The 26,460-nt window shown below is 39.6% G+C and overlaps 3 protein-coding genes across 3 annotated transcripts; 1 reads left to right on the top strand and 2 right to left on the bottom strand.

The window, feature by feature from the left end:
- Positions 1-1,022: 1,022 nt before the first annotated feature.
- LOC131318047 (F-box/kelch-repeat protein At3g23880-like) lies at positions 1,023-4,809 on the bottom strand. Its single transcript, XM_058347834.1, has 2 exons — positions 3,479-4,809; positions 1,023-1,243 (listed from the first exon to the last, which is right to left on the bottom strand). The coding sequence occupies exon 1, from the start codon at positions 4,669-4,671 to the stop codon at positions 3,508-3,510; it is 1,164 nt and encodes a 387-aa protein (XP_058203817.1). The 5' UTR covers positions 4,672-4,809; the 3' UTR covers positions 1,023-1,243; positions 3,479-3,507.
- A 5,760-nt stretch (positions 4,810-10,569) lies between these two features.
- On the bottom strand, positions 10,570-14,254 carry LOC131318048 (F-box/kelch-repeat protein At3g06240-like). Its single transcript, XM_058347835.1, has 2 exons — positions 12,878-14,254; positions 10,570-10,776 (listed from the first exon to the last, which is right to left on the bottom strand). The coding sequence occupies exon 1, from the start codon at positions 13,576-13,578 to the stop codon at positions 12,907-12,909; it is 672 nt and encodes a 223-aa protein (XP_058203818.1). The 5' UTR covers positions 13,579-14,254; the 3' UTR covers positions 10,570-10,776; positions 12,878-12,906.
- A 304-nt stretch (positions 14,255-14,558) lies between these two features.
- LOC131318050 (serine/threonine-protein phosphatase 7 long form homolog) lies at positions 14,559-18,189 on the top strand. The gene is made up of 4 exons (XM_058347836.1): positions 14,559-14,698; positions 16,187-16,302; positions 16,389-16,900; positions 17,853-18,189. Exons 2-4 carry the CDS (start codon positions 16,195-16,197, stop codon positions 17,878-17,880), a joined length of 648 nt encoding a protein of 215 aa, XP_058203819.1. The 5' UTR covers positions 14,559-14,698; positions 16,187-16,194; the 3' UTR covers positions 17,881-18,189.
- The last annotated feature ends 8,271 nt before the right edge of the window (positions 18,190-26,460 follow it).

Below are 26,460 nucleotides of genomic sequence, written 5' to 3'. Positions count from 1 at the left end.
GGAGGGACATGGTTGCGGTTGCAGTGGTGGAAGAATGGTGCATGCTGATGGGAATTGGGATGGTAAGCATAGAAAGTGCTGACTTTTAGGGGATGAGTTGATAGTGGCGATGGTGGTCTGGTGACGGTTAACAACAGTATAAGTGGGCGGAGAAGTGGTGGTTTCATTGATTGCGTGCCCTCACCACCAGCCCGAAAAATCGATTATATCACCAACTGAATAGGAGAAATGAAGATAAAGGAAAAAGATCGAAACGGGAATGTTAACAGCATCAATCAGTAGGCGGAAGAAGACTATAAGCAATCAGTAGGCCGACGAAGACTATAAGCAACAAGTAGGCCGACGAAGACTCTGAGTCATCAAAAAATGGTAGCTGGTGGTGCTGGAACTGGCAGACGGGCCGGAAAATAGACAAGGTCAAGATAACACACACACTAAAAAAAATGCCAAATTTTTAGCTTTCTTTCTTCAACACAATGTTCCTCCTTTCAGTTTCTCCTCGTAAAGTCGAATGCACAATTGCCTTTGTATTTTGTGGGCTCCTCATGAGAGAGAAAGCGAGGAGACTCTTGCCAAGCCTAGGTAAAACTCCAAATAAAATGTCAAATATTGCTAACTGAAATGAAAAACAGGAAATTTCTTATAGTCTCAGGAGGTTAGGTTGTAGCAAAGCCAAATTGGGTTTTTAAACAAGTGTGCATACGACTTCAAAATTAAACCCGATAATCCGGGTGATACATGCTATCTTTCCCAAGCTTAGTTGTATTTGAATTTCATCTTCATTTAAACATGATGCGAAAATGTATTCGTTATATCCACACCGAAAAACAAATCTGGTTTACGATTTACGACTTCATGTCGCCTTTTCACGAGTGCTACTGATCTTGGTTATGAACTCCAGCCGACGTTTGCAACAAGGCCAATTCACCAGATAAACAAGACACATTGAAGCCATAATTGTACCACTAAGTTCCCAAAAGCCATCCCAGGCTGTAGGTACTCTGTAGAGCTGCGCAAGTACCAGACTAGATCCATATGACATTACTATTATTTCAAAAAGCTCGGGAACCAATATGTACGGAATAGAAATATTCAAACCGCCCAAGTAAAGAACTATTACAAATAAAAGAAAATATAAGAGTATTACGAGTAGCTCTCATTACATGCCAAAGTCGTAAGCAATTCACGGAGCCTACCATAGATGCCATTCGATTAATGGAATCACACATCTCATTCTCAGTTCCTGAAAATATGTAAAATTCGTTAGTTAACACATGTATGAGATACTGCATACAAAAAGTATAATGTGCTATAGATGAGCGGAAAATTCAAGTAAAAAGGCAGTATATATAAACCAAACAATCGGTAAGTTTCTCAATAAGCAACTCAATAAATAATCATTCTATATAATGGTGCAAAACCAATGAAAGGTGCCATGAAATACGACCATTTGACACCATGTTGCACAATCCTCTTAAGTGGTGCACAACCAATGAAAGTTACCAAGAAGTACGACCGGTTGACAGCAGGTTGCACAATCCTTTAAGTCCTAGCCTGCTTATTATCCTCCAGCACAAGGGTGTCCGTAGTGCTACTAAAAGATTCTTAATCTAGTATCAAAAGCCTAACATCGATTCAGCTCACTAAATATAGAAACATAAAGTAAGAATAGAGTCAATACAGTGATGTGACCAAGGTATGCAACACTCACTTGAATCCCAGTTCCATCAAACATTCCTACATTAGCTCTACGCATTCAGGAATAAGCAATCAAATAACAATGTTCAGCTAACCTCACAAGGCTCTAAGGATACTCTCCGAGGTATCGTCTAAAGCACTCATAAGTCATACCTAGGAGTCCCGCAGACACACGACATGCTACTAATGGTCCAAGGTCAAAGATGGAGATCCTAAATGAGTGATGAAGTCAAAACGCAACAAACTACCGATAATCCACATGGAATCCAAAGAGTAGTCTGTGGTACAGTGGCACTACGACCATTCTCTTTTCACTAGATAGAAATAGATGATGGGGCCATCACCAATCCAACGGGAAGTAGACTTCACGGGCTTGAATTTAGATATAAACTCAGCCTACACTAAGTCCAAATTAGGGAGATATAGTCATTTGAAGTTGGTGGAGTCTGCAGCTAAAGACAGTCCGCAGTCGTAACTCATACCTAATCTGCACTCGCGCACCATAAAACAGAACGCGGCATAGTGGCTCTAACTTACTCCCAACGCATGCCTAACCTCAGTTGGGAGAGATTTCAACAATTCCACCAAAAAAACCTCCATGGCCTCAATATAAGCCTTGAATTCAATATGAGCCATCGCATGTACTCGGCTTCCACGCTTGATCAAGCAACATTTGCCACGTCACCAGATATAAGACTCTCCCCGCCGACAGATGTCCCATGTCATGTTTCGTGAACAGCTATGCCTGAGAATGAATGAATTGTGATATAGCGCCTCGGGTTTAGTGGCTTACTTATCCTCAAATCAGTCCCCCAAACTATTGTAAGGATGAACATTAGATTACTCTCTCTTTTTTTCTTTTGATCATCACATTAGACTACTCTTGTTCGAATGATTCAAGCTCAAAAACTCATCAATAGCTAGCAACCTCATACTTCCAACAACTATTTAGTGAAAACACGAAAACTACTCAAACCCACAATTATAAATTATTAATTAAACATGCCCGGCCTGTAAGTTCTTGTAGAGATTTTGCTTCTTCGATCATTGAGTACACTTGGGGTGAACACTTTAAAGCAAGAAATCTGATTGAGCCTGAACTAATCGCGAAATTAGTTGAAGAGCCCCAAAAGTCAAAAGTTCAATGTCCTCAAGAAAATTAAAAAAGGGTCAAGCAATGGGCCACGCCAAGGAAGGAAATATTTGATTCCTCCCACTCCCCAAAAAAGAGGATACCAATGTTCCCCCGAGTCTTTTTCAACTTAATGCTCCTCTAAGTCAAAAGCACGCAAAATGATCACAATGTTAGCCAATATAACTTCCCAATATCCATTTTTGAAACACCTAAAAAGGCGGGAAAAAAATACTTTACAAGACCATTAGATTAACGACAAGGGCATCTACATGACTATATACTCATCCCTCATGCATATTTGGAGATCTTCCAAATTTTCCTCAACCTATTCCTCCAAGTTTCCAGAAATGTCATAAATATTCAAGTGCCACCTCAAGAACCCATCATCTCATTAAACAATGTCAAAGATATAATGATGCAAAACCATACTTACACAACTCCTTTCGCGGTTAACAGGAGGTTTTCCCAAAATTTGATCAAGCTTCAATAAAACTGAGCAAAGGAACCTTTTTCTTTCTAGTTTTAACTTCAACATCGAGAACATCACTAAATAGATTAAAATGACACTAGAACAAATAGAAACACATTGCGGATTGAAAAGAGTTGGGTAAGGCTAGTAAGACATAATCAAAAGTCTAAATTTACCTTCATTCCCTTTAGTGTTGGTGTCGCCACTAAACCCCACTATCAGCATCAGTGTCAGTCAAGACTAGACTCTCAACGTAGGTATGCACAGAAAAAGACGAAAAAATATGAATCATAGGATAGCTAAATGTGCCATCTATGTAGTTGTACAGAACTAATTGCGACTGGATATGGAGTAAAATTTCACCATTCGCCAAAATGCACAATGGTTGGGAGTACTGACCATCAAAAGGATGTGCTGCATAAGTTATGGTAATCAACTTGGCCCAGGACTCTCTAATACCATATTCCTTCATTACCCAAACATCAGTGCAATCATCGTAGGTAGCGAGTGTACAGAGGCATCCATTTAAGACATCCAACCCAATCTGATCCAAACTACCACGTTGATAATGAGGTTCCAAAACCTCTCCGAACGTCACATTCACCAAATCAAGAGAAACAATAATGCTACCGCCATTGCCACCCAAAAACCAATGTAGCGCACCACTCACAAATATACCGCTACCGTTCAAATTTGTCACTAAACCATCTGAAGGAAGACAAAAAGGAAAGCTTCCAATCCTCCTCCATGAATGAGTCCTTAATGTACACACCTGCGCTTCAAACTCAAGACCAGTATTTACGTCACGAAAGAATCCCACCACCTTGTAGTCGTCAATAGACTCAGCATAACCAAACCCGTACCTCACATACCTCCCGACTGAAAGGTTCTGCGTTTCAACATTCGGGAATCTCTTGGATTTCCTAGTAGATGGGTTCCATATACGTACTTCCCTTTCACTTACAATGCATACCAATCCATCACAGCAACCCACAATCCTTTCTCCACAATCAGGTCCTTTCACAAGGCAATCAAGCTTGACAGCAGTATCAGATTGCTCATTCGAAATAGAGTAAAGAGAGCAATCGACTCCATTGCGATCCTGCTCGGTTAGAATGAGTTTATGGTGGCCATAAACATTGTTCCTAGATGCTAAACTGAGATGGGTTTTTGCGAATTCGGGTTCAGAAATCAAAGAACACAACGATTTGGAAACGCACCTGAATCGCAGCAGAGACTTGACGGGAAGCCTCGATAGTATATCGTAGATGATTTCGGACGGGAGGTTCGGTAGTACCTCCCGTAGTAAGTGAGAGGTCTGCATGGTCTTTTTGGGTTCTCGACAAGTTGAGCTGCTTCCGGTCGCCATAGATGGTGATGTGATTTCGTCTGTGTTCCAAGGGATAAGGAATTTTCCGAGAATGGCGCAATCTGGGTGGTTGAATAGTTGAGCAAAATACTAAAAAAGACAAACAGACTTCCACTTCTCTCGGTACCGTGCCTCTGGGTGGATCCGCTATTTTACAAGGTTTTGGGGTATGTACTTAGAACAATTTTATCAATAATTACGTAAAAAATCTTGTGAATAGTGTACATTTTTATTTTATCTACTCATATTCCTTTCAACACTATACAAACACTATCTATTTAACCTATTTTCTATTAAAATATATTTTTTTCTTTCCCAAATAGTACAACAAAATACAATTAAAAAAAAAAGAAGAAGAAACAGAAAGAGAGAGGGATGGAGAGAGGAGAGAAAAAATAATGTTGTATATCACGTACCTGATGAACAGTTGTAAGCCAAAAGTGCCGAAGCACTGTTCACAAATTTATTTTTGCTCTTTGTTTAGCTACTTTGGTGTAAGGTTATTTGTCCTACTTTGATGAGCTAAAATGGCTTTAAATCTATTTAATCTCAGCTGGTAAAGTTGCTCATAGGCTATCGGATTGGATTAAGTCGAGTTTTTAAAGCTCGCTTAGATAATGGAACGGACTCAAGAATATCCCTAAAATTCAAGGGGAAATTCCTCGCCGGTCCTAGTTTTTGCTTAGAGTTCCATGCAAACCCTTTTTAGTAGAGCTATCTCATCCAGCTTCTTTTTAAATATGTTTTTACTATTTTACTCTTGTCACTTTTCAACAACCTACAGAATTCACATTCCACAAAATTCGCACCCCACAAAATTCGCACCCCAAGAATTTACACCTCACAGAATTCACACCCCAAGAATTCACACCCTTTTGCAGAATTCACATCTCATTTTTACTATTCATCCCCTGTGCAGAATTCACACCTTTGAATTGACACTCATTTGAAATTCACACCCCACAGAATTCACACCCCAAAAATTCACACCTCACAGAATTCACACCCCAAAAATTCACACCTTCAGAATTCACGTCTCATTTTTACTATTCATCCCTTTTGTAGAATTCACATCCATTTGCAAGAATTCACACATTTGAATTGACACTCATTCACACCCCTATGCACTATTCATGCCCTCAAAATTTTGGATAAATTATTGGTGTGAATTCTTGAGTGTGTGGATTTGGCCCCAATACACCATTTACAAATCCACACACCTTTACAGAATTCATGTCCTTAAAATCCACATATCAATTTACAGTCCTTTCCATATCTTTTGCATAATTCACATCCCGGTAATTTCATATCATACCCTTTTGCAGAATTCACATCTTCGAAAAAGATAGAATTCACACCACCAAATTAAGAATTCACACCTTCAAAAAAAAAGAATTCACATATTCAAAAAAAAAAATTCACACCCTTGAAAAAGATAGAATTCACGTCACTAAATTAAGAATTCACACATTCAAAAAAAGAATTCACTCCACCAAAAAAATTCACACCCTCAGAATTCACATCTCATCTGCTTTTTTTCATACCTCTAGAATTCACACCCCTGAATGTAGCCCATCGGCACAATTCACACCCCATGAATTACATAATTCACATCTCTAAATACAGAATTCACACCCGTCTACACAATTTACACCCCTCAAATTATAAAATCGATACCTCTAAATACAAAATTCACACCTCTAAATGCAAAATTTACACCCCTAAATACAGAATTCACACCTCATCTGCACAATTCACACACTTTTAATTATGAATTTAGACTATTAATTATGATTGTGGATCAAAGGGCAATTACAGTGCATCCATTATGATTGTGGATAAAAAAGAAAAAGAAAAAGAAAGAAAATAAAAAGAGAATAAAAAATACAAAGGGCAATTACGGTGCATCCATTATGATTGTGGTTGGACCAGAAAGAAAAAAAAACGATGGTAGCAAAATTCACTTCGGGTTCTACGACTCCAACAATAATTAAAGAAAGAAGAAAACGAAGTATAATTGCGGATCTAAAAGAGAACAAATGGAAGCAAAGCATTCTCTGATTGTTGTTGAACACAATAGAATAAAGACAAACCAACGGCAGTGGATGAACCTTCCCCATCTGGGGCATTATGTTATCATTAGAAAGTCTGGCGTTACTTCTTTCCGATTCCAGTGTTGATTAGGGCTCGCACTACCTGACTGATTCAGCCGTCCTCCTCCGCCGCCGCGCCGCACCGTGACGCCGCCGCTGCCCTCCTCGGCTTCTGCCACTAGCTTTGCGACGACGTCGACGACGAGTGCTCGCTCGATCCGTCAAGCCACTCCGCCTCGTCGCCATTATCCGAAACCATAGACAAAGACATGCCCCGATCGCGGTTTGGACCCATACTCTGGCTGAACGCCAACTGCTTCTTCCGATGGCCGGGAGCATGTTGGAGAACCAAGACCCCGTCGACGTCGTGCTTAAATTCACAGAATTCAGATCCGAGTCCATCTTCTCCGCCTTTTGGTGTTCTCAAATCTATATTGCTTTGTTGGTAGGGTTTAGAACAGTTTGTGGGGTATTTTGGGTAGATCACTTAAAATAGGGCTTAGACGGGTAGTGTAAGACACACGAGGGGCCTAAACAGGTAGAGAGGTACAAAAATGGGCCGGCCAGTCAGTTCCCCTAAATTCAAACCCAGTTTAGACCAGCCCGATAAAATAACAACAATGACAGACATCATATATTTATACTATCAAAAAAAATTAAGAAGAAAAAAAAAACTACTTCTATACTTACATATGCACAATATCCATTTTTTAATGCATACATACACACATATTCCTTGGTCATAGTATATCTTTAACTATTACGATTATAAACTCAAATTTAAAATAGTGGGAATGATGAAGGTATGCATGGACACCCATACTTTAGAAAAATAAATGAACTAGTTGGATGGGCTGAGAAGTACAAGCCAGACTCAAACTTAGCCCGGCTCGAATCCAGCCTGGCCCAATGTATGTGCAGCCCTAATTTGCATCCAGACCCATTTTTTTTAATCCAAGTATTTATCAAAATTTGTGTCAAAAATTCCATTTGAGTATGATTTGTCCGATGTTAAGCCCTTGTTACTTCTACCCCAAACTATTGGCGTATTTTTCTTACCCACCAAGAGAACATTTGTAAGTAATAAGAAATTGAAAAGTAATAAGAAAGTGAAAAGAAGTGTTAGAGAAAAAAAGGTTTGGATTTGGATTTCTCCTCATTTGGGTGAGCACAATTAAAAAACTTACTAGAGATGAGTTTTTTACAAGTTTTGACAAAAAAATAAATTACAGGTTTTGAAAAAACCAACAAAGGGTATGTAAATGGGTATGCATTAGAGATGAGTTTTTAGTGTTTTTACTTGAATTTTGAATTTGGGTATATGAAATAAAAATTGGAGATGCTTTAAATATACATCAATTCAGCTTCAGCATCCAACATTTTCGTTTTGTAAACTTCACTTATGATATTCGATAAAAAAATACTTCACTCATGATAGATTATACGACTCCTCGGACATTGTAAGCACTAACACGATGTTGATAAAATTATTAAAATTTAGAAGAATGGAAAAATTACCCGTCAAATTGATTGGGATGGAAACTTAGGTAGTACCGGACCAAGATTTAATTAATCCTGGATTATACTAGTGCTTGGACATTCACATTAGATTGCGGGATTATTTTTTGCAAGGACTAGAAAACATTAGAGTAACAATGGGGATAAAGATGACATATGGGTCATTCGGATAATAGATGGGATTGTATGTAGTACAGGATTAGTTGTACCATATTTGATTTGGGTGGGATGAATGATGGGATAAGGAGTGGAGCATTATTTTTTACCATTAGACGAACAGAAAAATAATCCCGATGATCCGAATTAGCTAATACCACTCCCTCAGGTGGTATTTGATAGTCTCATAGATGGGGTGTTGAGAGGCCAAATAATTCCCCTCTACTCCGGTCCTAACTTTAGTCCTGCATGTCAAACGTGAGACTAGCTAATCCTGAAGGATATGGGCCCCCACATGTTCACTTGTACCGCGCATGGGGCCTGAGGGATGATAATCCCACCATCAGCCCTCTCTAAACGCTATCTCACGTTGTTAACAACATTAAGAAATTGAAATTACGGTTTGAATGTTGGCTCTCTTTAAACTGGAAAGTTTTGCAAAGAAAACTGAAGTATGAAATTAAAACCAAGTATTTGACACAAGTAATTAAATTCTGAAATGTGTGTATACTTTCAAAAAAATTCTAGTATTACGTTGTGATACGGTGGTGCATGCCGTGGTGGTGGTATATTAAAAGTCTAGTGATACCGCATTTTGTAATCCATAGACACAAGTGATTGTGTGAAGCCCACCACACTTGTATTTAGAGAGTATAAAATGCGGTATCAGTAGAATTGCTCGGCGAGTCGGGCTATCGTTTTCTTTTCCGTAGTGTTGAGCCTGAACACCAGCCCCTTGAAGGAACACTCAATCCTAACTCTATCAGGAGTTTGATTGAAAGGGTAATCAAAGCCAGCGGCTCAACCGCTCAAACAAATTTATTATTTTTTTTAGATAATCAAAACGCCCTCAGGGCTTACAAAAGATGAAGAGAAACTCTAACCAGAGCAGTGGAAACAAAATTTGGGGGGATCACCACCCAATCCCTAGGAAGTAGACCCTTCAAAGTCTTCTTTGCCACCACATGAGCGAGCTTGTTAGCCGTTCTTTTAACCCAGTCAAATCTGATGTTCAGCTCCTCTCTCATCTTTCTAATGTCCCAAACCACTGCAGAAACTTCCCCAGGAGGGACCAGTTCAGAGGCACAAACATGACTTGACATAAATGTGAATTGGCAGGTCCATTGATAATGAGGAGAGAGAGAGAGAGGTCCAGTTAAATTTGATTATCCAAAGAGAAAATGTTGCTAGTTTTGGCCATCCGAAGACATTGCTAGTTTGGTTACACCATTGTAAATCATATTTTGGACCAACATTGGTTACGTAAAATTTTTTTAGTTTTGGTTACACCATTGAAGACCCTCTAAGAATAAAAGATTAAACATTCAATATCTGGAGTTGGAAGAAAATAAAAATGATGTGTCAAGCCAAAGTATTCGATGCTAGAAATTAAAATCTAGCATCTACTAATTCTAGTTTTTTTTTGTTTCTGATTTTGTATGTTGGGAGTGACATGGTTTGTAGTTGTAGTGGTGGAAGGATGGTGCTGGTGTGAATTGGTATAGCAAGCATTGAAAGTGCTGACTTTAGGGGATGACTTGATGGTGGCGATGGCGGTCTAGTGATGGTAACAACAGTATAAGCAAGCGGAAAAGTGGTGGTTTCGTTGATTGCGTGCTTTCACCACCAGCCCAAAAATTCGATTATATCACCAACCGAAAAGGAGGAATGAAGGAAAAAGATCGAAACGGGAATCTTAACAGCACCAATCAGCAGGCTGAAGAAGACCATAAGCAATCGGTAGGCCGAAGCAATAAGTTGGCCGCGAAGACTCTTAAGTCATCGAAAAAAGGTAGCGGGCGGTGCTAGAACTAGCAGATGTGCCGAAAAATAGACAAGGTCAAGATAACACAAACAGTAAAAAAAATTGCCAAATTTTAGCTTTCTTTCTTCAACACAATATTCCTCCTTTCAGTTTCTCCTCGTAAAGTCTAATGCACAATTGCCTTTGTATTTTGTGGGCTCCTCGAGAGAGAGAGAGAGAGAGAGAGAGAGAGAGAGAGAGAGAGAGAGAGAGAGAGAGAGAGACTCTTCCCAAGCCTAGGTAAATCTCCAGAGAAAATGTCAAATATTGCTAACCGAAAACCATCCCAGGCTGTAGGTTCCTTCTAGAGCTGTGCAAGTACTAGACTAGATCCATATGACAGTACTATTATTTCAAAAATCTCAGGAACGAATATGTACATAATAGAAATATGCCAACCGCCCAAGTATTACAAATAAAAGCAAATGAAGAGTATTACTCCAGCTCTCATTAGATGCCAAAGTCGTAAGCAATTCACGGAGCCTTCCATATATGCAATTTGATTTCGGAAATCACACATCTCAACCTCAGTTCCTGAAAATATGTAAAATTTGTAAGTTAACACATGCATGAGATACTGCGTACAAAAAGTATAATGTGCTATAGATGAGCGGAAAATTCAAGTAAAAAGGCAGAATATAGAAACCGAAAAATAAGTTTCTCAATAAGCAACTCAATAAATAATCATTCTATATAATGGTGCAAAACCAATGAAAGGTACCGTGAAATACGACCGGTTGACACCATGTTGCACAATCCTCTTAAGTGGTGCACAACCAATGAAAGGCACCATGAAATATGACTGGTTGACAGCTGGTTGCACAATCCTCTAAGCCCTAGCCTGCTTATTATCCTCCAACATGAGGGTGTCCGTAGTGCCGCTAATAGATTCTTAATCTAGTATCAAAAGCCTAACATCGATACAGCTCACTAAATATAGAAACATAAAGTAAGAATGGAGTCAATACAGTGATGTGACCAAGGTATGCAACACTCACTTGAATCCCAGTTCCATCAAACACTCCTACATTAGCTCTACGCATTCAGGAATAAGCAATCGAATAACAAAGTTCAGTTAACCTCACAAGGCTCTAAGGATACTCTCCGAGGTATCGTCAAAAGCACTCATAAGTCATACCTAGGAGTCCCGTAGACACACGACATGCTACTAATGGTCCAAGGTCAAAGATGGAGATCCTAAATGAGTGATGAAGTCAAAACGCAACAAACTACCGATAATCCACATGCATCCTTGAAGAGTAGTCTGCGATACAGTGGGACTATGACCATACTCTTTTCACTAGATAGAAATAGGTGATGGGGCCATCACCAATCCAATGGGAAGTAGACTTCAGGGGCTTGAATTTAGACATAAACTCGGCCCACACTTGGTCCAAATTAGGGAGATATAGTCATTTTAAGTTGGTAGAGTCTGCAGATAAAGACAGTCTGCAGTCATAACTCATGCCTAATCCGCACTCGTGCACCATAAAACAGAACACAGCACAGTGGCACTAACTTGCTCCCAACACGTGCCTAACCTCAGTTGGGAGAGATTACAACAATTCCACCAAAAAAACCTCCATGGCCTCAATATACACCAAGGGATAAGAGCTGATTGCTGGTGATGACCCCCAAAAATTGTAAGGATGAACACATTAGACTACTCTCTCTTTTTTTCTTTTGATCATCACATTAGACTACTCTTGTTCAAATGATTCAAGCACAAAAACTCATCAATTGATAGCAACCTCATACTTCCAACAACTCTTAAGTGAAAACACGAAAACTACTCAAACCCACAATGATAAATTATGAATTAAACATGCATGGCCTGTAAGTTCTTGTAGAGATTTTGCTTCTTCATTAAGTATACTTCGGGTCAACACTTTAAAGCAAGAAATCTGATTGAGCCGTAACTAATCGCGAAATTAGTTGAAAAGCCCCAAAAGTCAAACAGCTAAAAGTCAAAAGTTCAATTTCCTCAAGAAAATTAAAAAAAGGTCAAGCAATGGGCCTCGCCAAGGAAGGAAATATTTGATTCCTCCCACTCCCCAAAAAAGAGGATACCAATGTTCCCCCAAGTTTTTTTTAACTTAATGCTCCTCTAAAAGCATGCAAAATGAATACGCCAAAATCAACACGATGTTAGCCAATATAACTTCCAATATCCATTTTTGAAACACCAAAAAAGGCGGAAAAAAAAAAAAAAAACTTTACAAGACCATTAGATTAACGACAAGGGCATCTATATCACTATATACTCATCCCTCATGTATGTTTGGAGATCTTCCAAATTTTACTCAAACCTATTCTTCCAAGTTTCCAGAAATGTCATAAAATATTCAAGGGCCACCTCAAGAACCCATCATTTCATTAAACGATGTCAAAGATATAATGATGTGAAACCATACTACCACAAATCTTTTTGCGGTTAACAGGAGGTTTTACCAAAATTTGATCAAGCTTCAATAAAACTGAGCAAAGGAACCTTTTTCTTTTCTAGTTTTAACTTCAACATCGAACATCACTAAATAGATTAAAATGACACGAGAACAAATAGAAACATTGCGGATTGAAAAGAGTTGGGTAAGGCTAGTAAGACTGTAAGACATAATCAAAAGTCTAAACTTACCTTCATCCCCATTAGCGTTGGTGTCACCACTAAACCCCACTATCAACATCAGTGTCAGGCGAGACTAGACTCTCAACGTAGGTATGCACAGAAAAAGACGAAAAAATTTGAATCATAGGATAGCTAAATGTGCCATCTTTGCAGTTGTACAGAGCTAATTGCCACTGGATATCGAGTAAAATTTCACCATTCGCCAAAATGCACAATGGTTGGGAGTACAAGTACCCATCAAAAGGATGTGCTGCATAAGTTATGGTAACCAACTTGGCCCAGGACTCTCTAATACCATATTCCTTCATTACCCAAACATCAGTGCAATCATAGTAGGTAGCGAGTATACAGAGGCATCCATTTAAGACATCCAACCGAAACCGAATCTTATACAAACTAGTACCACGTTGGTAATGAGGTTCCATAACCTCTCCATGCGTCTCCTTCGCCAAATCAAGAGAAACAATAATCCTACTGCGACTGCCACCCAAAAACCAATGGAGCGCCCCACTCACAAATATCCCATTCAAATTTGCCACTAAACCATCTGAAGGAAGACAAAGAGGAAAGCTTCCAATTCCAATCCTCCTCCAGGAATGAGTCCTTAATGTACACACCTGCACTTCAACCTCAAGACTACTATTTAGGTTACGAAAGAATCCCACCACCTTGTAGTCATCAATAGACTCATCATAACCAAACCCATACATCACATTCCTCCCACTATAATGGTACTGCTTTCCAACATTCGGGAATCTCTTGGATTTCCTAGTAGATGGGTTCCATATACGTACTTCCCTTTCAGTAACAATGCACACCAAACCATTACAGCAACCCACAATCCTTTCTCCACAAAAAGGTCCTTTCACAAGGCAATCAAGCTTAAGAGCAGTATTATCAGATTGCTCATTCGAAATAGAGTAAAGAGAGCAATTGACTCCAGTATAGCCATCCTGATCGCTTAGAACGAGTCTATGGTATCCATTATCGTTATTCCTAGACGCTAAACTGAGATGGGTTTTCGCGAATTCGGGTTGAGAAATCAAGGAACGCCACGATTTGGAAACGCACCTGAATCGCAGCAGAGACTTGACTGGAAGCCTCGGTAGTATATCGATGATGATTTCGGGCGGGAGGTTCGGTAGTACCTCCCGTAGTAAGTGAGAGGTCTGCTTGGGTTCTCGACAAGTTGAGGTGCTTTCGGTCGCCTTAGATGGTGCTGTGATTTCGTCTGTGGTTTAAGGGATAAGGAATTTTTGGAGAATGGCGCAATCTGGTATATACGCTTCGGGGATTTCCTTTGGTAAAAGAGAGTTTCGTACACGTCGTTTGGTTTGAGGCTTTGAGCGATTTCGTTGAGAAGAGAAAAGAAACTAGAAGGGACTCTCTTTCACTTTGGGATGAGAGATTTTTATCGAACTAATCCTTTTTTTAGAACTATTAGCCTGAATACTCTCGTTGTCAAACTATTTTTAAAACTGCTCGGTAGAGCCACTTCAACAAGCGCTACCTGAGTAGCGCTATTCCGATTGGCGCTATGGAATTACACCTGTGCCACGCGGCTGTATGACGTGGACAAACGCCATTTGAAATAGCTCTACTCAAATTAGTAGAGCCACTTGAACTGGCTCTAGCTCTTTCTTTCTTTTTTTTTTGATCCGGCTCTAGGGCTTTTGTATCTAATTCCAACGGCGCTTCTTCTCCCTCTCTCCTCTCCTCTGCTCTGCTCCCCTCCCTCTCTGCGATACCCACCCTCGTGCTAGCCGAGACCGCTCGACGGACGCCGTCAAAAACCGGCAACAATCGTCACTGACTCGCTGGCTGTTCACCGTATGTATCTCTCTCTCTTCGGCTTTCTCTGTGCTTTCTTTGCATTCTCTACTCTCTACTATTCTGATTACGAGCATTTATGGAGAGTAGTAAGGAAGAAAATCCATGGGCCCAGTCCACACGCGAGATGGGTGGTCTTCTGTAGGTGTAAGAAAGCGACCAAATCGGTAGGAGAGAGGAAATTCGACACATCCATGCCTAGGTTTACACCCACAAAGGGTTCATCCCTCTTCCGTTGCTGCTTAATCTCTGCAAATTTTACATTCAAACCCATAAAAGTTTAGCACTTCATACACCACTTTATAAGCACATCTCTAGATTTTAGGGAATTGTCTGAAATGGGTTTGGGGCTGTTTTTCTGGTATGAATCCTATCGTGAAATCGGAACCATAACTCTCCTCATGCACATTATGCACCCCAAGATTATGAATGTATGTGTATCTAGTGACTTTCTGAAGTGGGTTTGTGGTCGTTTACCTATTTTCACCCATCGCATAGGGTTCATTTCTCTCATGTTGCTGGCTAAACTACCCAAATGTTGCAATGCAACTCACACCCACAACAATATGGCAAGTATTTGTTTGTCCAGAGCAATTTAGCACTTTATACACCCAAGTTGTTCACATAAAGGCTAGTAATCAATTTTCTGACTTTGAAGTGGGTTTATGGCTTTTTTACCTGGTAGGAGAGTGGAGTCTGTAGTGAGGAGGAGCATGAGAAAATGGCGGTGAGGCTTTGGGGAAAGGGAAAAATACGTAGAACTTAGGTCCAGTCAACAACAGTAGAACTCTACTTGGATATAAAATTCCTTTTCTGAATCGTGCTCCACCCTAAATCATTATCATCAAGTTCTTTGGGCTTAAAGTGGATTTGTTTTCAAACAGCTTTGTTTGTTACTGCGTGCTATTTACATATCTTTTTCTTATGTTCTAGCTTTGTCTTCGACATACCATGTGCCAATCAAAATAAAACTAATGCTTCAAAATCTTTTACAATCTTGAAAGTTCATAAAAGAATTTAATTTTTTTTGTCTTCAATCTTTTGTGATTGGAGGATAAGATAGTTTTTTGGCTTAGTTCAAGCAAAATGGAAAGCTAGCCACTTATGACTCATAAATCTGTTGTATTTTTTTTTAAAGAAAGTTCTTAGTGAAGTATTATTGTTTGATCTATGTAATGCAAATTTTTGAATTGTTGGTCATTAGTTATATTATGGGCAATCGTTTTATTTTGTTCAATTTTAAGCAAAGTAGTTATTGTCAATCCATCTTTTCTTAAACATAATACAATAGGTATGGAATGGCAAGATATACACTTCCTATTCATTATACGCATTATTTTACCTTGGCTAGTGTACGTCAAGGAAAATTGGAAATCACCTTAAATTGTGTAGGTGCAAAACCCCATGTTCAAGTCTTTATAAATTTGCCTATATTTTGTTTAGCAATGTGGATAATATGTCGAAATTGACAATTAATCTAAAATATAGGTCATACTATGGACCTCAACCTTAATGCGCTTCGTAGGCCTGACCCGGGGCCCAGAGATGGGTCGATTCTATGTTTACAACATCAGCACCGCTCTCGAGAAGTCTGGGAAGCTGATGTAAGTGACATTTGGATAATGTACGTACTTCATAAACTTTAGTGTAAATTTGTCAATCTAATCCATGAATTAACAATTTATTTTAGCGCACACGGCCTGTGGATTCAAAAAAAGTCAGAGTTCGTAGTGCGAAGAAAGGTATACGAGCATTGCCATGGCCATCACCCCCTGTTTTAGAGTTGATACGGCGTGCCCGTTTAGAGGGCCTTTGTTCATTGCCTTTTGTGTCCGTGGATTGGGGTCTCATTACAGCACTTTTAGAGCGATGGCGGCCTGAGACACACACGTTTCACTTGCGGCCCGGTGAGTCCACAATCACGCTACAAGATGTTGAGGTTTTGTTAGGCATTCCAGTTGACGGTAAACCTATGACTGGAAATACAAATTTGAAGCCTAATGATTTATGTAAGCATCTATTGGGGGAACAACCTACAGAAGAGTCGGACATAAACGGGATGAAGGTCAAGGCTAGCTGGTTAAGTGATAGGTTCACTGGCCAAGTAGAGGAAGGGGCAGACCCAGAGGTTGTTGCGCGCCAGGCACGCGGCTACTTGTTGTTGCTTATGGGGGAGACTATATTTGCTGACCACTCAGGTATGTTGCAATCGTTTGTAGAAAATATTTCAAATGTTCAACGTAGGGCTTTTATGTTGAATTCCATGCTTTAGTAGTTGTATTTCATGTTTAGTTGATGAATTTTGTTGGATTTGAGTAGTAGAATTTCGTGTATGTAGCATGTGTACATAGCAGTTTTCTGACAGCAAACTGGGTCTCAGTTTTTACGTAATTTCTCATTTGTAAAACTTTGAATTAGGTATTGGTTCCTTCACAAGTTAGAAACTAGACTTAAAGCTTGTTCTTTTGCCGCTGGAATTGCCCAAAACCGTTGAGAATTCAATTTATAGTGATTTTCCGAAATCTGGGTTGAAACCAGGAAATCTGTTTCCTGACAGATTCGCGAACCAACAGTATTTACTCATTTTTCCATCCTTTAGGTTCGAATCTGACTTGGGTTCCTTCACAACTTTTGTAGTACATCCTGTTACGCAACTTTCGGCACTAGAATCACTAAAAAAAGTAAAAAGCACAATTTATAGCGATGTTTCAAAGTTGGGCTGTCCTGTGAAGCTTCTTGCTGAAAAATAATATTGGTTTGCTTTCTTGAGATGAATCTAGTTGGAGGGTTGATCTCTAATGTTTTCCTAGGAATACAAATGTGAGCTAGCTATCTTTGTGTCTTGATCTTACTCTTTTTGAGTTTTAGTTGAATTAGTTATGATTTATTTGGATTGAATTGAACTTAAACACTTTTAGGGCATTGTATTGAGCATAAATAGAATCATTGAGTATTGTCTAAACATGTTTCCATTTGATTGAATGTTCTAGGAAGTAGTTTGGATGGGTTTAAGAGTCGAAAATCGCAGGAAGAACAGTGGGTAATTTTCTGGAAAACTGCAGAATTGAGAAATTTGGTATCTGTCTTGATTTTGTGGATTTTTTTTGAGGCAGTTCCTAGACTCCAACTTTCGGCACTAGAATCACTCAGTTAGGTTTGGACACCCAAGACTTCCACGTTGACCTGCAACACGAGGCAGAGGTAGAGTTGGATTTTGTGTCGAATAATGATGGTCAGGATGATGAGGTTGAGGAAGAGGCAGACTTTCAGGATTCAATTGTAGGAGGAGACAGAGAGGGTGGAAGAGAGGTCACTCAGTCTACTACTAAGACTCCTGTTGTTGCCCAACGTAGGAGTAAGCGGCAGAGAAAGAAGCCACGTTGTGGTACGGGTGGCACAATGTGCAAGGATGGAGGGGAAAAGACTAAGCGGGCTTGCCACTAAAGGTAGGGTATGTGCATATTATGCTATTGGTTTTTTTGTTTAATATAGATAACATTAGTACTTAGTACTTTTTGCTGAAGATGAAGATATGACTTTATTCGTAATGTTGGTGGAACTCAATTTAAGTTTGTGCTCCGATAACACTCCTTTTCTTGGCATGAAAGACATGTAGGTAGGCAAATTAGTTTTCAGAGATTTTTATCTTTTGGCAAATGTGTTATAATGTGGAGCAATGTCTGAATATAATTCATGGGCGTGTCCGTATCCGACACGCCGAAACAGGAAATGGATGGTATTGATTTATTGTAATGCATGGTGCTTTGTTTGTCTTGGCAAGTATGTATTATGTATTGAATGGGTTTGCATGGTTGCAGTAGAGGCGGACTTTTGCTTTTTGAATATTATGGTCAATGGCAAGTAGGCCAATGGGTTTGAATGGTGCCATGGATTTTAGATTGATTTGTGAGACAATGGGAAGCAGGTATATGCATTGAATATTATGTGTTGGAACTGATTTTTTTGTTCAAACTGTGTTCAAGTAGATATATGAAATACACCAATGTGTAGACTGTTTTTATGTTTTTTATTTTGGCAAAAACGTGAAACTGTTTGTTTGGCCAAGAAGTGAGTGTAGCCCAAATGATAGAAAAGACATACTGCGACGATCCATATTGTCACAGCCCGACTCATTCTTTTTGTTCTATTGTTTTAGTTTAGTTTTCTGTTTGACTAATTGGCATCTGCTTCAATTGTGGAGCTTGATCAATTTAATTAAGAATGATAGTGCCATTGGACAAAACCTTACTGGGCCATTTCAAGTGGCATTAATCTCACGGATGATTTCCTTGAAATGGAAGGCCTGCAGCACTACCTGAGATAGAATATGGAAGCTGTCCCCGTGACGGGGGAAAGCCCTTCAAAAGATTTTGATCATTTTTTGCCGAAATCCTGCTGCACGTACATACTTCATTTATTTTTGCATTTGTAAATTTTATGTGAAACTTTTGTGACCTATCGATTCGTCTCGACAAGAGAAATAAAAAAAGTAAAAATTATGATCAAAACTCATAATATTTTAAATAAGGACAAATGCGAGTCAAAAAAACAATTTTTTAGAACTTATTCTTTTGTCTTTAAAAAAAATTACAGTATTCGTTTCGACTAAATTTTTTATACTTGTTAGATGTTACTCTCGCTGAAACGAATTAACAACAAATTGACGCAAAACTAAGAAACGCAATATATTTTTTTTTGGTATAAAGACAGAAAATAAATTACTATTTCACTTTTAAAGCTCAATCGGCCGAACCGGCCTATGAATAAACTGTTTGTTCTCAAATGAATATTGTCAGGCCGTATTGGCTTACACCCTGATTGGACTACCCAAATAGAATCTTGTCAGGCTTGGGTAGAGCCACTTCAAATGGCTATAGAATCTTGGCAGGCTTAGGTAGAGCCACTTCAAATGGCTCTACTCTGATTGGACTACCCAATTAGAATCTTGTCAGGCTTAGGTAGAGCCATTTGAAGTGGCTCTACTTTGGTAGAGCCATTTGAAGTGGCGCTATTCTTATGGAGTAGCGCCATTTGAAGTGGCGCTAGCTTTAGCTCCCGATAGAATCTTGTGTAGGCCATACCGGTATAGCCATTTCAAGTGGCGCTACTTAAGAAGAGCCATTTCAAGTGGCGCTACCCTGACTGGGTCCCATGCACAGATCGATCCAGTTTGACTCGAATCTTGCCAGCCATCCATCAATCTGCATGACCAATGACTTCAGTAAAGCTACTTAGATAGGCTTTACTTGACTGAACAAAATGCCAAGTCCCCTATAAATCCAAGTCCCTATATATAAATCATTTCTGTCAACTCCAAAGTAAATATAGACACAACGTGAACTACAATTTTCATCTTCCATTAAAAATGAGCGATTCAAACCCTATGTACGTATTGGTTTACATATGTGGGCATGTTGTCCAACAACCAAACGGCCCGTCCTACGTCGGTGGTAGGACAATCCCCTTATCAATTGTGAGAGGGATAACTCTTAATGACTTGCAAGAGATGATTTGGAATGCAGCGGGTATGCCGGCAACAATGATGAAAATAACCTACCCATTCCCAATTATGAGCTATCCTCATGCAACATACCAATACGCCGCAGTTGATGTCGTGGATGATAGTAGCATCGGAATGATGTTTGATATATCTGATAAAATCACCGGCTACACCCCCGTTTTGTTCACAGAAACGATGGGTGCCATAGGTAGCCAAGCAAATGAAAGTGTCGTTCACCATCGTTCGAGTCATCGATCACAACGACAATCGCAGCCAAATATTTCGCAACACCAACGAAATGACAACACTTTCATTGAAAACGAGGAGAATTTGGAAGACGTTGCCGAGGAACCTATCATACATGAGGAAGTACATGATGACATTACAGACATCGAAGCGTTTGGCATGCATATTAGAGACATTGATGAGGCCTCACAGAGCTCGGAGGAAGATGTTGATGCAGGATTAGAGGCCGACGAAGGTGAACAAGACCCAATAAGGATGTTCGAAAAGTCATCCACCATGATGACACAAGACACATGGACCAACCTCGTTGACCCTAGTCCACCAATGCCAATGAGTAGTCACGCTGGGTGGGACGGGAGGTCTGAACTTTTCGAGGGACAGGTATTTTTAAAAGAGAACTCTCCCACTCTATATTCCAGCATACAATTCATAGGCAAAATGTGGTATTCATTGAAAACATTGCATTCTCTTACATGTATCGATTTTTTTTCCGCAGATGTTCTTTTCGAAGCTTGAGGTTAAAAATACAGTGAAAAAATATAGCATGGACAGAAATTATGTGGCAAAGACAGAACAGTCCACAACCCGTTTGTTGGTCTACAAATGCGCAAACCAAAACCCATGCTCGTGGCAACTTCGAGCAATAAGGAAGCCGGATCAGGATGTCTGGAAAATTACGAGATATGCAGGACCCCACAGCTGCTTGGCTTTCAATGTCACCACAGATCATCAGATGCTCGACGCTCGCTACATTGCAAATATGATTATGTCAACCGTGGAAGCATCTCCAAGTATGAAGGTCAAGGCTTTTCAAGCAATGGTAAAAGATAAGTGCGACGGTTACTACCCATCGTATGCAAAGACATGGGCTGCAAAGCAAATGGCTATAGCAGCCATTTACGGTGACTGGGAAGACTCATTTGCTGAACTCCCTCAATACCTGGAAGCTATTAAAGAAAGGAATCCGGGTACTCAAACCCATATCATAACAAAGGAGACAGGCAGGCTGGGACATGTTATATTTGATGCTGTGTTTTGGGCTTTCGGACCAGCCATTGAAGGATTCAAGCATTGTCGCCCAGTAATTAGTGTTGATGGTACTTTTTTGACAGGAAAATACAAGGGAACGTTGCTTGTTGCTGTAAGTCAAGATGCTGAGAATCAAATCTTTCCTATTGCATTCGCTATCGTCGAGAAGGAGAACAAGGAAAATTAGGGGTGGTTCCTTGATTGCATAAGATTTTACGTTACTCAACGTCAAGGCTTGTGTCTCATTTCAGACAGGCACTCAGGTCTTCTTTCATATCTCAAAGATGCTCCACAATGGAGACCCCCGGCGGCATACCACAGATACTGCGCCCGCCACTTGGGGGTAAACTACACACGAAGGTACAATAAAACTGTGGGCGACCAAGTAAAACTAGCAGCCTGTGAAATACAAGTTCGAAAGTTTAAGATTGAGCTACAAAAACTTCAAAGGTTTTCCAACGGTGCAGTAAATAAGGATCTTGAAGAGCTACCCCTACGTAAGTGGTCCTATGCACACGATGGGGGTAGGCGATACGGATCGCGTACTACAAACCTATCTGAGAGCTTTAATGGGGTCCTCAAGGAAGCCAGACACCTCCCCATAGTGGCCACAATTAGGACGACATTCTATAAATGTGTTACGTATTTCAACAACTATGCCGTCAAAGCAAGGGAAGGGATCGAATCAGGTAAAACATTTAGCAAATTCGCAACGGAAAAGTACGATGAATGGAGGATGAGAGCAAGAAGGCACGAAGTGATTGAGTTTGACAGAGAGACGGGAATCTAAGAGGTGCGAACTCCAATGAATCCAACTAGCCCATATAAAGGAAATCACAGGCACACAGTACACTTCAATGAGCAGACATGTACTTGCAACAAGATGCAACAATGGAGGATGCCGTGCTCGCATGTGATTGCAGTGTGTAATAGAATGGCCATGGACCCTACACGATTCATAAGCAATGTTTGGAGGCTTGACTCAAACATAGCCATATATAGCTCTGAAACGTTCATACCGCTGCATGACAAATCATATTGGCCTCCCTACAATGGGCCAATAATTCATCCTGATGAAGAACGTCTTAGGGGTCGAGGACGTCCACAAGTAAATCGATTTCGAAATGAGATGGATATGATGGACGACTGGCTTGAGGCACAACCATCACACAAACAGTCTTGTACCTTGTGTGGTGGACATGGGCATAACAAGCGAAAATGTTCAAAGAGGGGAGAAGCGTCATCTTCGGTACCAAATATGTAATTTGTAATGTTTAAAATTATGTATATGTTTGACTTTTCAATTGCTAAAATGGATCTGTAACTTGCAATGTTTAGTTTTTATTTTCTTTCATGGAAGTTGGAGAATAAGTATTGTTGTTAGAGCTATATAATGCGAAGTTATGATGGTTATTAGTTTTTGTAGTGCTTTAGTGTCAACTGTTAAATTGTCGTTTAAAATAACAAAATCAATACCACATAATTAAAGACAGTTAACATTGTAATGAGGTTTTCAAAATAAATTAGAGAAAGTTAACTATATTTAGAATTCTTCAGTAGCAAAATAAATATACACGATATGTAGCAAAATAAAGCTGAAAATATAAATAAAATTTTTTCTAGTGAAGTTAATAAAAACCCTAAAGCGAATTAAAGTGCCATCAACATTGTTCTATATTAGTTATATTTTGGACAATCATTTGTTTTTCAATTTTAAGTAAAGTAGTTATTGTCAATCTATCTTTTCTTAAGCATAAAATACAATAGTTTCCGCTATTCATGTTGTAATGACCAAATATTCTACACTAAGTGGTTCGCAATTTTTATTTTAACGATTTTACTTTCGTTTTCACCATGACCAAGACAAAGTGATCAAATTAATGGGAAGATGTTTCAATAAGGTAGAGCCAGTTGAAAAGGCGCTACCTGATTTAGGTAGAGCCACTTGAAATGGCGCTACCTGATTAGGTAGAGCAACTTCAAGTGGCGCTACCTGATTAGGTAGAGCAGCTTCAAGTGGCGCTAGTCCACGTCATATAACCAACACAGCACATGACAGAGCGCCACATGGCAAATAGCGCCAATTGTAATGACGCTACTCAAGTAGCGCTTGTTGAAGTGGCTCTACCGAGCAGTTTTAAAAATAGTTTGAAAACGAGAGTATTCAGGCTAATAGTTCTAAAAAAAGGATTAGTTCGATAAAAATCTCTTGGGATGACCAAAAGGTGGGAGACGGTGCACCCGGCCGCCAGCCCGCCCAGCCTGTCCAGTCCAACCTTAAGTGGTTAAGTTGGGTTTGATTGAGTTTTTAAGTCCGTTTAGTTAGGAGAAATGACGGCCCACGACACTTTGGGGGCCCGAATTATCAAGAAGGATGAGCCCATTTTCAAAAGGGAGCTGAAGATTCCCCATATTTTTATTTTTTGAACTCAAGGACAAGCCTTAAGATACTTTATAAAAGTACCTAAAACCCTAGGGTACCTTACGAAAGTGCCTAAAACTGTATGATACCCTGTATATGAAAGTATCTAAACCACTAAAATCATATAAAAGTACCTAAACCATAGGATACCCTACGCTAAGGTTCTCTTTCCAAAATAAGAAGGACCGACTTCACACTCACTAATCTTTACCGGTCATTAACAGAAAATCACGTCATTACCGGTCATTAAGCAGGAATTCTAATCCTAGGCTGTCATTTTCCCGTTAACGTAATTGACTTGAGAATATCTCTAAAAATTAAGCTCCGCCGGATAAAATTACGACAATGATATGCATTATATATTTGTACTATCAAAAAAATATTAAGAAGGGAAAAAAAAACTATTACACTACTACCTATATATGTGCACAATATCCTTTTTTTTAATGCATTCGTACACACATATTCCTTGGTCATCATATTCCTATAAATATTAGGATTATAAACTCAAATTTAAAAAGAAAACAAATGCCTTACTTGGGTGGGATGGGGAAACAATACTTTAAAAGGGTTGTGCTCAGGAATATGAAATGAAGCTCGATTATTAATGGGTTAGTGTTGGGCATGCACAAGTCTCGTTATTATTTAGTACAAGCCCGGCCTGATATATGTGCAGCCCTAATATGCAGCCAGACTTTTTTTTTTTTTAATCCAAGTATTTATCAAATTTGTGTCAAAAATTCCATTTGGGTATGATTTGTCCTACGTTAAACCCTTATTACTTCTACTCCGAATGGATGCTATTCTGTCAAGACACCGTGGCAAGCATGCAGGCACAGGTATCCCTATTAAACCTTGGCACTCCATTGTTTGGTTTAGTCAAAATGTGCGTCGGAGTTTCATTCTTTGGCTTGCAATTCTGTCAAGGTTATGCACCAAGGATAGAATTGTTAGTTGGGGGCTCTCTATTAATCCTATCTGTGTAGTACTGTGTATGTCCCAAAGATACCCATGCTCATTTATTTTTTTGAGTGCTAGTTTTCCTCAATGATTTGGAATCGGGTGCTGATTATGGATGATATATCCAGAGGTTCTCTCCCTTTGGATCAAGAACTTGTTTGGGCTGCTGATCATCGAAAAGGCAGTAGTTTCAGTAGTATTATATACAAGCTTTTCCTGGCTGCCACTACGTACTTTCTGTGGAGGAAGCACAATACCAGGATATTCCGAAGCAAGAATAGAGATGTGAATGGGTTAGCTGCCTCTGTTCTTGATGCTATCCGAGCTAGACTTAGCTTTTGTCCTCTGTCAAGCTTTCTGCTTGCGATAGGGAACTTTGTGATGATTGGTTACTTGATTCGAAAATATTCAACATTAACAATCGTTGATAGAGCTCCTGTATAGGTGGTTTTTTTTGCTTCTTGTTGTGTTTATTCAGGGGATGCCCCGTAGTTTTTGTAGCTTCTTTCCTTTTTGGTGAAATGAAATTACTTACCAAAAAAAACAAAAAAAATTTGATCTGAATTAGCTAATACCACTCCCTCATGTCGTATTTGATAGCAGAAAGTCTAAGCATCCCGACCGGGGGTTCCCGACCGAATTCCCAACGCTGCGCCAGGCCCACTCGGGCTACCAGACGGCTGATCGGAGCCGACCAAAAATTCTATAAAAAAAAACCGAGTGGGTCTACGCGGGAATCAACAGCATCCGATGTGTGTAGGTGGCTGATCCAAACACTCCATTTTTTTGTTTACAGGAACTGTAGTTTCTCTCATTTGATAGTCTCCTAGATGAGGTATTGAGAGGCCAAATAATCCCCCTACTCCAATCCTAACTTTAGTCCCGCGCATCAAATGTAAGACTAGTTAATCCTTTGAAGAAATGGGGCTCCACATGTTCTCCTGTACCACGGATGGGGCCTGAGCGATATTAATCCCACCATCAGCCCTCTCTAAACGTTAACACGTTGTTGATAAAATCAAGAAATTAAAATTACGGATTAAGTAACCAAATGGTTAGAGAGTTTGAAACAAAGTAGGTTTCTTTCCTGGGGAGACCAAAGTTAAACTAATCTCATAACCAAACCCAGATATTGTTCCACATACCTAATGTTTTCTTTTCCATAGTGTTGAGCTTGAACACCTGCCCCTTGACGGAACCCGCAATCGATAAACTAAAGATGGGTTTTCACCAATTTCAAAATCAAAGAACGCCACGATTTGCAAACACACATGAATTGCAGCCGAGACCTGATGGGAAGTCTTGAGAGTGTTTTGACAATGATCTTAGGCAGAAAATGTGGGCATGGAGCCATGAATTCTGGGTGGCCAGAAATATAACCCAGAAACTTACCTTGAATCCAGGTTGCTCTACCAACATTATGCCCGTCCAACCCAGTAACAACCCGTTTGGATGGGAAGAGTTGGACTTTTTGCCCTCATCACTTGTTTGGTTAAATATTGAGGAGAGAAAGGGAAACAAACGGCGGAAATTGGAGATATTCGATTCTCCCCCAAACCACCAATTTTTGAAATCATTCCCTTTCTTTCCTTCTCATCCAAACAA

The sequence above is a fragment of the Rhododendron vialii genome, chromosome 2a (genome assembly GCF_030253575.1).
Source record: "Rhododendron vialii isolate Sample 1 chromosome 2a, ASM3025357v1".
NCBI classification, from domain to species: Eukaryota; Viridiplantae; Streptophyta; class Magnoliopsida; order Ericales; family Ericaceae; genus Rhododendron; species Rhododendron vialii.
Note: the sequence above shows the minus strand (reverse complement) of the source record. Positions and strands in the feature narration are given on the sequence as shown.